The sequence below is a fragment of the Varroa destructor genome, unplaced genomic scaffold (assembly GCF_002443255.2).
Source record: "Varroa destructor unplaced genomic scaffold, Vdes_3.0 BEIS01000001.1, whole genome shotgun sequence".
NCBI lineage: Eukaryota > Metazoa > Arthropoda > Arachnida > Mesostigmata > Varroidae > Varroa > Varroa destructor.
Genome location: NW_019211454.1, coordinates 11,455,034 through 11,469,641, shown reverse-complemented (window position 1 = coordinate 11,469,641; position 14,608 = coordinate 11,455,034). Strand labels below are relative to the sequence as shown.

The following is a 14,608-nucleotide window of genomic DNA, read 5'->3' as shown; positions in this document are numbered from 1 at the left end:
TATATATATATTATATATATATATATATGTATATAAATTATTTAAAGTTGTGTAAATTATTTTTCTTTGATATTATATATCCGAAACGAGTGTGTAACCGAGCTAAGTCAATTATAATCTTAAACGACAATCGAAGTACGTTAATAAACATGCTTCGATCGAAAAATATAATGCTTCAATTGTTCCCTTATTTGCGCAGGGAATAGCAAGATAACTTAGCTAATAATAATAACAGTGAGAATATCTTAATAGCATCAGTACTACAAATAGACTGCTTCAAGACCGGCTCAATTCTTTTTCCCAAAGATTAAAAAATTTGGTAGACCAGTGTGAGATACAGATTCTATGTCCTAAATTTAATTCCTTCAGCGCTCATTTACAAAATTAAGAACGACTCGCATGTATATTTATAGCCAGTTTCAGTCTTTTGTTTTGGCACCGTGGTATCTGTTGCCGCTGTTGAACGACTAACTTTTTGACTGCAAAAATCAGAGATTGCTAGTTTAAACCTTGCCAATGAGATATATTACGCAATGCATGTAACCAAATAAGGTAGCATATACGTACACTGCGACGCTTTTTTGGCAATATCCTTGCTAGATGTCATTTGATTGATCTTAGAATAGAACTCGTTTTCATGTACCAAGTTATTTATTTATTAACCCAGAGGCCCAGAATTTTCAACAATAAATATCGATAAGGGCTTGCATTTAATACGTCCCAATAGAACTATTATGCACCTAAAGTACATTCTTTAACTATGCAATGTTGGGATCAGAAAATTTATGGCAATGGATAAGGGCATAACACCGCCTTGACAGACTGAAACAATTAGTGAAATACCAACAAGATTCATTACGATAAAATACACAAATTTGAAATCTATTTTACTCATTGTACCCTTCGATGAGCTTGAAACTCGGTAAGGGTACCTCTAATGTAACACATTTATTTAGTATTAGAGGAACCATAATTTTCATGGTTTCAACGAATGAACTTTGACTATCGTAGATAGTGCAGCCTGTAAAGGCAACGTGACTTACGCACACACATTATGTATACGTGAATCTCAATCATCAAATGTCTGAACAGGACGTTATGCTCTTGGAGTTGTTTTTTTTTTACCAATACATGATATTATTCGAGAAAAAGAAATACTTTATCCCTATAAAATGTACAAGTGCAAATTTTCCCGTTATTGTTAGCTTTTTTTTTCAAATCAGGTTATTTTAGATGAACAACCTATAGAAATACAAATTTTCACAGAACTGAATGAATCTTAACTAAATTTTTAAAAACGTTGCAAACCTTCAAACTACATGCGAACTCAAAAGCCTCTAACGTTTTTCTAGTTATCTTTTATTACGTTCTTGATTCCTAGAAGATAAAGTAAATTCGTTTTGATTTGTTAATAAACATAATATACATTTTCACAGTATTTAGCTAACTTGTCACTTACTTGTTGATTGTTTTTTATTTCGTTCATGAGACAAGAACTTACTGGTAGTCCAAACTTTGTTCGTAGCTAGTACTGTTATAGAAAGAAAAAAGTGACGCACAATTATTCCTGCATATGATTACTGTTTGTCAACATTTTGACTTGCTTTTTGATCACAACTCGAGCGTTTTCATTTGACTGAATTCAGTGACGTTCTGCTGACCTTTATTCATTAATCGAAACGGTATATCGCCGTACACGTATTTACGTGGACCAGCCACAAAGCACCGATAAGCGGTATAACTGCCTACTTTCGTCATCGATATTCGTATTACAATACTTATTACTTCGGTTTTCGTTTACGGTTCCGTTCTGGTTCTTATTAGATTATCTACTTGCATAAGGTACTAGTTTGTTTCTTTGCTTCCTAATGCTGAGTAGATTTCTGCAAAAACGGCGCAAATATTCACAAATGTAGGTAAAATGGCCATAAAATTATGGCCTTACCTGACTAAGTGCAATGAGCGGCGGCGGCGGCTAGCTTTTATAACCAAAGTGTAAAAAAGCAATCGTGCCTGTACTTGGGCGTGTCATCTAATTTGAGTAGTGTTCGTGCCTTTCTGTCAAAGATGCACGCGTGTCAGCTTCAGCCGTGGCACGTACTTTAGGCGAATACTATGGATGCAACAATATGGATTATGACAAGGTCGACGACTAATTAGAGAACACGCCATGCCAAAACCCATTATGGGTACAGGCTATTTAACTATGGAAATCTACTTTGCTTACGAATGTGAATATTTTTTGTAATCACATACTCAGAGTAAAAATAGACCCACATCGTTCAAGGAATTTTTTAGCGTATTCAAGGGCCAGCCCAGTGGTAAATACGCGGCCTTTCGCAGCGAAGATCGCAGCAGAGTTTAAACAGAAAGGAATAAGTTGAGAGAAGCAGAGAAGTTGAACTGGGACGCTGGGTACGGTACCTTGAAGATAGTGGTATTGTAAACTATACAGTTGTGCATTTTATTGAAGGACGTAACGTGCCTGCTTTCGCGCAATGGGGGCAAATGAACATAACATGACTTGCCATTATATTCAATTTTTTCCATATACACATCCTTCGTTTGGCGCACACGAGGTCTAAACTTAATTTGAATTCTCACGGGTACCTTACCCTCGGCAGATTTGTACATTAACGGTTTTCGAGAGGTCCTACAGCGTGCCAGCAATAGCACATCAGTCTGGTTAAATAGATAAGGGTCGGAGTTTTCGATGCTTGGTTTCATATATACAACACGCTCTTTTTGGGCTATATGTATATTCAACTTTACACATCGTCTTGTAAATACGCGACTCTGAATTTTACATTTTTGTAGATTCTACTGGAAGGCTAATTTTTGCCATGACTTGGCTCTACGTGAAACTACACAAATATCTCTGGTTCTTAGTTACCTTTAGCATTAAGCATATATATATTTCGGGTTAACCGATCCGCATTTAAAGTTTTCTCGGTTCTGCGGGTGAACTGTGCCCTTTTGAGGCCCACCAATAACAAAAATATAAGCATAATGTCTATCTCTGCTGTTGTTTTTAAACGTTCTGCTCTTGACTGTAAATACGTCAGACACGTGAATTTTGTAGTGCCAAAAATATCTTAGTTTGCAGTTATACGAGGACTAATAAAATACATGTAGTCTTATCGGAATTGTCTATACTTACTAGTTTTGAGCGTTCCTGTTTTAACGATCTAAATACAGTTATACACAATGGCAATTGCCAATCAAATAAGATAAATTTAAACGATCTTTTGAGCCGATTATGGCTCGAATGAAGCTTATCGTATAAGCGTCTCTGTAAAATATTAGATACCGTTTGGCTTATTTGATTGGTCGCTGTTCATGATATTTCTCGTTTCCCAATAGAGAAGTGCTTTGTGATGGGCTATTACTCTGCTGAAGATAAAGACATGAATACTACAAAGTGTTACCGGATCGAATACAAAACGGCTTTAAGCCTAAATCAATTTAACCACTTTTACTACTGAATTTGCAGTAACTTCATAATCGCACAGTCTTCAGATCGCTGCATGATGATGCACGGTGTGTTTTTTTTCGAATCGACTCAATGGTGACAACATGTTCGACCTGCTGATTGGAGCCTGTTTTCACAAACCCAGAGAGCGCCGTCTCTTTTTTTGTTATGTTGCCCATGAAAAGCATTTTCTCCAGATTGCCAATGGGCGCTTCTATTAAGAGGTACATAAAAAACGAGCATAGATAGGTGATCATGTAGGTAGCGAAGAAATCCTTGATCTGAAATAGTACACAATTATTAGGCATAACAATCGACGCCATTTTGAAAGCTAGATTTGCACTAAGGAACCGTTACGAGCTCGACAAGTAGTATAATTAACGTCGATTTGAGACTTTTCTCGCGAAGTGTCATGGGTTATGATTTTTACCGATGATACCGTATATTACGAGCAGAACTTATAATAATAGGTCAAAACAGAAAACAGTGATGGGGTCACGTTAAGTTGCTCAATTGGCGATATCAAATCTAAGGCTCAGAGAGCTCCTTACAAGCAATAATTTGTTCTCATGTATTGCAACCAAGCTATACAGCCCAGCAATAATGTACTAACCATAAATTCGTGGCTGAAAACCAGACGGTCTCTGGCGACCATCGTGCGTGATATGAGTACAACCGTTTGTAGCATAAAAGCCGAAAATGATAATCGACTCATCGGTATCAACGCCTTCCAGGCCAGGAGCCCATTGAGCAGGCCTCCACGGCCTGTGGCACAGGCAAACGTAAGCCAACCCAGACCAACAGACCATGCTGTACGATGGGTCGCTGCGTAAATAGTTGCATCCCAGCCCTCGTGGGGAGCACCTTAAGATTTCAACACGAGATAGAAGCACAAGAATCTGGTTTAGATTATGAGTCAGCAGAGTCAGCTCCGTGGCGTAGACAGTGCAGCTTATTGCTAGTGTGGTACAATAAAATCGAATTTGAAGAACCTTATTTGTCTGTGATCCATGTCAAAATGTCGACGACAGCTGTACGGAAGGCTAATCGAACGTATTACCCTCTACCGGTTATATTAATCGGCGAATGTTTAAACATCAGATGAAATGTATTGGCGGTGAGTAGTATCGGTTAGCATGTTGGATACCGTTGATTTTTGGGAAGCGTTTCTCGTGTCGACTGTTTACAATTGCTGTTATTGAAAAAAGGCAAGAAGTATGACAAAAGCCCCAAGGGGCGAAGAACTAAGCCGCTGATTTACGGTACGCTATCGTACTGAATTTGCTACTTCGACTAGCGCATCTTATCATTCTATAGCAGACTATAATATAAGACGACTTACGGTATAGATAAATATACGGTTGGGAATAACCAGTGTCACCATTGCGATTAACTGACCAAAAAAGGTGCTTTCCTTAACAGCATTGCAGCTAAAGGATTGAATAATTATTTTATGAGATAAAAGATTCGGTACGAAAATCTGAAGATGTTGAGTCGCTCCATCTTAGCTCTACGTAACTCCCCCTCTCTTCAAAACACCAGGTTGAGAGGTTAACAAGGCCGATTAAAATTAGACATTGTGGATATAGAGTATGTATCGAAAAAATGGTAGCGCTTTCTATTTCTAATAAAGCGGTGTTCTGTCTACACGAAAAGTTTCGCTGAAAGTATACATATTAGGCACTATGACATGACGGTGAACGGTCCTTACCAGCAAACCACTTGTGCGGTCCAAAGACAACCAGCAAACATATGGCTATTGACGCGGCCCACAGGGTGCCTTGTGCTGCCGTGGTTAATTTGTACGCTCCATAAGCAAGCACGAGATAACCTGTGTCAAGAACACAAACATTTCTAGCTAAACCTCCTATAAGATAAATCTATCGCTTTTTATTATAGGCATAGAAGAACTTAGTTAAACTCAATTAACTAAACTTAATTGGCGATTTAAACAAGAAACTTGTCCTTAAGAACCAGTTGAAATACTGATTCTCTAAATATATTAATTGAGCCATTTCTCATACCTAATCGAGGCTGATGCTGTTAATGAGATAATTTCATTTAGTCTGTGGTAATCATAACCGCTAAAACTACCATGCTACTACTGTATACATTAGCAATTATCTCCCGTTACATCTTAGCTAACTTTAACGACAGGTATGGCTGCTTAATTAATTCCTATATACTATTGTGCTGCGTTTCAGGCGTTAAGGCGGATTATCGTAGGCGCCTCTATTTAGATGGCATGCTTTGTTTGCAACCCAGGTACACTTACCTGTGATGATGCCGACGCAGAACGAACCAGCGTGCGCAAATGGCTTGAAGTACACCTCGTTTCCGGCGTCAAAGGTCCGATTAACGTTAAAATCGGAGTAGATAGGCGTGGGCTGATAGCCATTTGCCTTGGTTTGGACTCCTACTAAAATGGCCGTCGCCATTATCACAAAGCAGCACAGGCCAAGACCCACTCGTTTACGCCGTAACATAATGATGGGAATCACCTGTTTAAATTTGTGCCACAAAAGCAGGCAAATAAAACAAGCAAATGAACGCTCGCTTGAATCCACCAAACAGCAAAGCATAAAGCTGATGCATTTTTGCTAGAAATAGACAATAATCGTCAATAAAAATATATTTTATGTAAAAATTTAAAGATTATAAAAATATAAACATTTTATATAAAAATATATATATTGAACCATTTTTTCCATATGTAAATCTCGTCTCTTCGTTAAGAGGGCATCTTCCGAGCTCATTTTTGTGGTAATTAAATATCATCGTTTAAGCGGCTGATCTCAATGTATATTTTTGTTTGCGTAACGTTCCGCCAATTTTTAATAATTTGCTTATATATATATATATATATATATATATATATAATAATTTAATATTGTTTGGTTCTATCTAAAATTGTCCGAAGATAGCTTGGATTGTACAAAATCATATTAACATTCATCTGATCGGATACCACACCTATCGTACAGACCTTTTACGACTCCGATCTTCAGGTACTTACCCATAGTGTTGAGTAAATCTGCCAATCGACGCTAACGTACCACAGATGTGCCAAACACATATCGAAAAATGGCACCCAGTTGTTGATGTGAAGTAGGACGCGCCACCAGTTAATCTCGCACGATCCAAAGACTATTCCTTTATATTCTGAATAAATTGGTCCAGAGATGAAACGGGGCAGGACGAGGAAAAGGCCGACCAAGAATATGATTGGTGTCGTCAGCCGAATATATCGTCGCGCCAGCAGCAGGAGAATTGGTATTGCTAGGGTTTTTTTGTACGACGATAGATACTTGAGGACATTGTAGGACAGAAGAAAACCGGACATGAATAGGAAAGTTTGGATGCAGGGAAACGCATTGCCGATGAGACAAAACCAGATATCCTCCTGTCGTTGGAAATAATGGGAAAAGTAAGTAGTTAGATATGTAACTAAAGGACAACGACACGAACATGGCCAAAATAGCAAACGTAGGCAAGTGCCTAGGTTATGATTCAAGGAGTAGATTTTATACGTTCACAATAACTCCAGTTTATTAATGAGCACTAAAATAAGAATAATAAAGTCATGTTTTTTTCTCTAATATGTTTTGTGCATATATATGATGTATCAATTCAGCGAGCAAAGTAACTGTTTCCCTGTTCCGGTCATCCTGTTCAGGCGTTTTCTTTACTAGAATCTAAATGAAGCGACGGTGCATCATCATCGCTGCTAAGCAATGCGTTAACATTCCCCTATATCAGGCAATGTGTCAGGGTCACATAAAAGTATTTTCCTTATGGTGAATCGCGAAGCTACGTTTGAAAGCAAGCTCTATGCAAATGATAGCTTAAACGACCGTTGAGTTCTAAATATTTACCACTAAGTTACGTATATACAGAAGTATTACTTACACTTAATCAAGCTTGCAAGCCACAGTCTTATTACAAGGTCTTTCTTTGTCGCTCACGTTGTAAAAGGGGTGTATTCTTCAGACCCTTACCTTACTTTCAACGAACTTTCGACCTCATTAGTCAATCAGTACCTCCTGTGCGCCAATTTCGACAGGAACTTCGTTCTTTTCTAATTATAAGATAATGTAAAGGTATCCGTGGGTTTTTGTCACTGATTTTTTTTACGGGCACGGGGGCAGTATTTGGATGGTTTTGAGACAAATAGCCGCTAGAAGTCTCACGAGGTGAACATTATTGGATAGATACTAAAGTACGCTCAATTGGCTTTCTTTCCGCTTAAGCCACAACAACTCAGTAGGCTTAAGGAATCCTGTAAAATCCGACCTAAAGCGTATTGTACGCACTTCGTACTTTATATTAGACTATGAAATAAGCTAACACAAGTCACATTTTATTAGCATGTAGACTAGATTTTGGTTCTACTCGGGCAGAAACTTTGCGATCTACCGTCTTTACTGAAACCATGTTTTTTTTTTCACAGTATTGAGTAATCAATTCGGCATACGGCAGCCGCTAACAGCCGCCAGATGGCATTTCGGTATTGCTAAAAATTGACTTACCATTCAGCGCCATGCAACTCAACGACAAAACAGACAATTACAAATCGTCGTCGTTGGTAGGCGAATGAAATCCGCAACTCGTACGGGGCTAGACTATCGTAGTTGTATTCCTAAAACAGATCCCTTACCGATAGCAAAAGCGACCTTTGCCACGATATCGACAAAAAAAACCCACTTGACTGCGCAACAAGCGCATAGACAACGATCAGTCCCCTAGATCAACCAATAAATACAAGAACTGCCCCCCGAAATATATATAATTTCATTTATATTACCTATAGGATATTGAGATTAGTACCAATTATCAAATCATAGTTAAGGAAACCAAGATAACACCGTTGTATTACCACTAAAGAGCTATTCATTTCCTTTGAAAACATCACCATTTCCTCAAGAGCTAAATTGCTAACCTTGGGTATATTTTAAGTGTTATCCTGCTTTTGGTGTTGAGTAATATTCCTTTTTTACGGCACAATAAACCACTGTGTATTAATAATATGACAAGATAATATTGGCAGACGGCAGCTTAAAAAGTAACATTGCTTGAGTCATAGTCTTCGGATATTGTCAATGTGCAGCTTCTCCTGAAAGAAATTCTCAAATGCTGAAGTTGAGGCGCGTTGCTCCTCATTGCTTATCCTTTTCAGGAATGTTTTCTTGTTCTTCATTAATTGTGACTCGAGATTATCTTTACGCAATATTTTAGTAAATCGGATCATCAGTAAGTCTCAACGATTGTTATGCAATTAAAATTCCAACTGTCTTCTAAACTGAACCCGATATTCCACTAAATATATATATATATATATATATACAACTTTTTGTATGAGGAAACTCTGTTCTGAGACTTGGCCAACGAGAACTTGTTTGAGTTTTAATAACTTCTTTGTATGTGGAACTTCTGTCCAGAAACTTAGCTAGAGAACACTTGTTTAAGTTTTAACAACTTCTCTGTATGAGGAAGTTTCTTTCTTGGAGGAAAGAACTTTCTGTGTATATATATATTTCAAACTAAATTCAATGACACGTTCGAAAGCCTGATTCAGTGGCAAGTACAAGCAATATTCTCGTTCGCAATCGCCACCATTGATGATTTGGTATTGCTGTTAATTTCATTGTTATTACTGTATTCGTTTGAACCCAAAATATGAAGTTAATCTAACTCATTTTGCCATTACAATGATGATGGCCTAGGATTTCGGTCCTAGTATTCCATTTTAGCGGAAAAGAAAAAATAAAATCGGGTGAGAACCTGTTTCGCTCTAGCTGTGAACAGCAGAACCTTAAGTGGGACGCTGCCTACTTAGAAATACGTCGAGAAAAGTTTTATATAAAGTATTTAGCTGAACACATATAAACCATGACAGCAGGTTATGTACGAGCCGAGGGGCGGTCAGGCCAGAATTTAATGACGCCATTGTCTATTTCTAAGCTCACTATGCTTGTTTTGATGTAGAATTCACTGTTAAGCCATTTTGCTTTGAGAAAAAGACCAACGGCGTGCAGAATGTTGACCTGCAATCAATGGCCCATACGTGTCTCTTGTGGCAATGAACGCCTAATCAACGTTAACTAGATCTAATCGATTTTTTGTGTAAATCCAAAGCCTATCATCTCTTTATTATTATTTATTTACACATGGCACATTAATACCGATTAATTTCCAATTCAGTTGTTAAATAATATTTTTATTATCAGCAATTTTTCTTGACCGGTATAACATGTGCATGTATAGTCGTTATATTTGCTACAATCGTAAGGAGGTACGGAAATGTATTGAAATACGTAAAATTTCGCCTTATTTTTATTTTATGCTGCTATTATCTGCCACAATGCTGTTGTATAGCGTTGTTGAGCGCTACACAAACGTCACTAAAAGGGTAGACGTTTAAGCTACGTTATATTAAGCTGTACATGCAGAAAACGAATGGAATACTTGAATCTGTCGACCATTAGATTCGACCTGAAAGAGCGGACACACTAGGGTTCTAAGATTTTTGCCAGAATACGTATCGCTTTGAGAGCCACCTAAATATGCCGAGGGCATATTTTATTATTCGAATTCGTACCATTTATTTGTAAAAATACGTTTCCTAAAGGGTTTTTTCGCTTCGTGACGAGATGCATAGAGTCGTTATCTCGTGGGATCTCACATTTGGGTAAATTATTAGCGGCCACTACACCTTGCTGCAGACGTACATCGAGCTTGCTAACGGTCCCATTCGATGTAAAACCTGTTTCAACATACCTGTAGTTTAATGATGTTTAGCGATTCGGCCAGCGACGTGGGAATTATAAGAAAGTACGTGTGACCGAGGATGACCCAGGAGGCGCTGAAAAATCTTAGGCCATGAATAAACCTGAGGCGATAAGCATCTGAATCGATCGCCGCCTTAGTCGAGAGCAGCTTGCGAGTATTCTCCACAGCCGAGAAGCACCGCAATATCGCGTATGCCTTACTCACTGCAATAAACTCATAAGACCAGTTATGGATAAATGAGAGCTGCAAATACACTTACTACGACACCTCGACTGAGTTCTGCGATGAAGTATCCAATATAACCTATAGCAAATATACATAGCAATGAAGTTATTGACATGCTGCTTACTTCTTCGATATTCCCTACCCCAAGATATCTATATGTAACTTGTCTATAAGATACGAAGTTAAATAGGAATACGATGGATATTTGCTATTATTAGTAAGCGTCAAATTCAAGTATTAGAGAGATAGTTTAGTATGGATAGGAACTAAATATTTCTAAGGTCGTGTTACCATCATCGCTGGATTCGATTCAGAACGATATTGCCGTGGCCTGAAGTGTGACGGAATTCAGTGACTTTTTAGTGACTTTTTATAGATGAATAGGGTATTATTATAGTCTATAATACAATGGCAAAACTTAACGGACAAAATTGCACAGTTCTTTAGAGCAACTGTTACAGAGTACTTCACACTGTACGTTATGATACTACTGCTACGTTATGATACTGAAGCTTTTTTTTTGCCGCTCTGTGCATAACAGTGCATGAATAGTAATTATAATAAATGACCCAGTAAAATCAATGTCAACGCGTTCCAGAAGTTCTGTACTAGTAATGATTAATTACTTAATGAATTGGTCTGTGCCATTTTTCGTTTGACAGGGCTATATACAACAAGCTCTTCACAGCTATTCGTTTAAGGGACATAAAAATTGAAATTATTCTATGGAGGGCAGTTGTACGATACCGGACTGACATGATTCGTCAAATCCCGGGGCCGTTTGCAGTTCTCCCCGGACCGTTGAACTCTATCTGCCGAAATCATACCCACCAAATTTACAACCCATCTTTTCTAGTCTTCTTGCTTGGCTCTACAAAAATTAACATTACAAAATCTGGGAAAATGTGTGGTAGAAGCTTTCTTATAGTCCCATAATAAGCATCTTCGGTACTTTTTTTAGTTCTTCAAAATCTTTGTGAAGATTTTTGGTAATGTCAGAAAGGGGCCTCGCCTGATGAGCATAGTACCTGAACGATCCCTCTGGCCTTTCTTCCGGATCATGTAGTATTCTGATAGCGATGCAAAAATGATTATGATTGTAAAGGATGCAATCAGAGCGCTGAAATGAAAAAAAAAAGGTAGAAACTTATTCTTCTAGGTATCTCGATGTTAATATGTCAAACAACATAAAAGGCAGATATTGCTAATATTGGGTGACACATGTGAATTTCATTCGCCTTTATATTATATAACTTATGCAGGAGTTGTTTTAAGATTAATTGTTCACTAGTTGTTCTAATGCGGCCATAAAAAAGGAATCACTTTCTATGATGAAATTAACTATAAACGAACTTTGAAAAACTAAAAGGCTTTCAAAACTATGATTTTTTAACATGAATATTACGCCAATATTTTATTACAAAATACAAAACCAAGAGCTAATTATAGAGTGAAAGTTAGGAAAAAATGTTAGTCGTCAAATTATGTTAGAGGTTATAATAAAACGTGAGGATCTGGCGACGATCTACTATAGTTAGTATACTGCTATAAATATAGCCGCCGTCGCGAGTTTTGCGTACCAGCAAAGGTCAACGACGTCGTCGTTGTTGTTGTTGTTTCCTCGTTCAAGTTTCCTAGCCTGCGAGCTTCCGCATATCGTCGCTGCTTAAATGCGTCAAAACTCATATTTTCCACAGGTACCATTTTAACGAGTGATAAAAAAAACAAGTCCCAAATTGCTCTGTTGTTAATATTATTTAGACCTTCTTTTTCCTAGATGGTTGCGAGAATACAATAAATGTATCATCGTATGCGCTCATAACGTATCGCTGACGGGCGTACGGTGGCACAGATTTTTTTCTCGCACTGTTTCCCTCCCAGACGTTAAGATTGCATCAACGCTGCTTGATGCAAAAAATAATCGCGTGAAATACTTTTTAGCTTCTAGTTAAGCAAGGTCACTATGGCCAGTTTTTCTCATGATGTAGTAAAATAACAACGCTTGAAACTGTTTTACCCTATTGTCTTTTTGGTGCGCGTACGTGGCTTTGATCGAAGCAGGGTGGGGAGGGTAACGTTAACGCTTTTGAGAGAAAACCAGTCGTCGAATTAGCCAGAAGATAACGGGTATTCGGGAGTTCGCTTTCGGGATGCTCGTGTGTTTACTGAACGCATGAATAGGCACGCCGGTTTAACGCTTGCGGTTAAGGACGCTCGACAGGATATTGTAGAAGTGACGATATGGTCCTGTGGTATAGCTCACTGTTGTGAGCGATCTACCACTGAACTTATCAAGCGAAGTTAATTAATGCTAACTTAATTGCTTTTGCGACCTTCAAAGCACTGCTTAAATGATTACTGCAGGTAATCAATAATCATATGATATACGTTAAGTGCTGGTTTTAAAAATAGAACGCCTTTGCTGTCAATCATTGAAACAGGTTATTTTACGGTATATGTAACTGTGATATGTCGAAAGACGCCCTTATAATTATATTCGTACACAGGTATTAATATCGCACCGACGTAGAGCTGTCTTAATGGACTAGTCATGTGTCTTCGGCGTCTATATATATTAATTAGTTCTTTAACCATCAACAATTTCAGAATTCTCGTCTAGAATCAAAAAAAATCATACAGAATAAACAATAACTAATGTTAATTATGTGTGATTTTGTCAAGCTGAGGAGCTCTGTAAAATATTATCAGCGTTTTTTGCTTCACTTCACGGCCCAGTCAGAAACTGGGTCAGGCTAGACCAACGAACAAGTGGTGCCGTGCCGTGCAGATAATATGTCTCGATTAATTTATGAAACTGCATTAGTATTGAAATGACCATTAGGTAAGGTTTTAGTGTACTTTCAGAAAATTCTTGGTATAGACTCATTACCAACAAAAGAAATTCGCAATCCTCTTGGTCCACGTAAGCCTATGGATTAGAGTGTCCTAGCCATAAATAGAAAAATCCAAGTAAAACATATCAATGCGGTGTTAAAGCTGTGCAGACGTTCTACCTTGGCAAGGCCCTTCTGCGCTGGCTATAATGTGACACTATTACATTATAATAAACAAATTATAACACTAAGGTAGGCATCAGTCACAAAAGCTCCACCAACGATTGCGAACAAGATAAATACTGCCATTACCAGATACCGCGTAGAGCCATGTGAAATAACCATGTCATTGTCTCGTACGTAGCTTCTTTCGATAAACATATGGCCATTAGTTACTTAAGCTGCTTGTAGATTCCTAGTCTTTTTCCCTGTCCTACGCGCTGCCTTTGCCGGCGTCGGTACAAAAGGCCTAACTAGGCGTCCCTGGGTGTCACCGATAGTCCAGCAGTAAAGTTGCCTTTCTCGAAAGTCATGAACAGAAATAGATTCATAAGCATCTAGCTTTTTTTGGTATCGCCTCCGCCTTAACGTCTAACCTCCACATGAAGATCACACGAGTTACCACCTGGTCATTCGAAGTGGTGGCAAATTTCTGTGGTATAGCGGTGCGCGCCATTGGCGTCGGTAGTTATGCAGCGCCATCTATCCTTACCATGGTACCTTTAAAAAAACTGCTGTTGTAATCATTTGTCTTAGCTTTCATTGATGGCCAAGCTTCTATTCGTCTTCCTGAATACATTTGACGCACGCTAAATGGGTGTCATCATATGTATCTGTAAATGAGCAAACGCGTAACCGTTATGCGCGCTTAATTCGCCTGTCAATGCGGGTTGACTTCTACAATCTATTTACGACATAAATGTTTCTATATTAGTCGACACATCGTTAGCTGATCACGAGAAGATACGACAAGACGACAGAGAGATAATGCGTTGTCGAAGATAATTCGTGTTCAACAAAAATTAAACTAGCCCCAGTTACGTTCGCACTTTTGGCCTTTACCTCTTTTCGCCGAAGCTAAAGTTAGCTCTGTATAGCAGCTCCTTGCTGTGCAGTCTTTCTCCTTCTTCCCCACCCAAATCGTTGCTAATTTTTCTGCCTCTGTTGCTGTAAGAGCCTGAACGCCGCTTAACGCTCGGCCGCTCGGTCATACTTCAACTACTTTATCGTCGACGTCACAAGACGAGCGCCTTCTCTCTAGCTTATCGACAACGCTCTTCAAAGCAAT

General features: G+C 38.4%; 1 protein-coding gene across 6 annotated transcripts in view; it reads right to left on the bottom strand.

The window, feature by feature from the left end:
- Positions 1-1,338: 1,338 nt before the first annotated feature.
- LOC111255295 (nose resistant to fluoxetine protein 6-like) overlaps positions 1,339-14,608 on the bottom strand; it is a 53,095-nt gene continuing 39,825 nt past the window's right edge. For all 6 annotated transcript variants that reach the window (XM_086990967.1, XM_022817098.2, XM_022817100.2 and 3 more), the window contains 7 exons: positions 11,515-11,606; positions 10,250-10,464; positions 6,489-6,875; positions 5,748-5,973; positions 5,184-5,303; positions 4,086-4,336; positions 1,339-3,753 (listed from right to left, as the gene is read on the bottom strand). In XM_086990967.1, the coding sequence (XP_086847093.1) occupies positions 3,499-3,753; positions 4,086-4,336; positions 5,184-5,303; positions 5,748-5,973; positions 6,489-6,875; positions 10,250-10,464; positions 11,515-11,606 (1,546 nt within the window). In that variant the 3' untranslated portion in view covers positions 1,339-3,498. The remainder of the gene's footprint in view (positions 3,754-4,085; positions 4,337-5,183; positions 5,304-5,747; positions 5,974-6,488; positions 6,876-10,249; positions 10,465-11,514; positions 11,607-14,608) is intronic.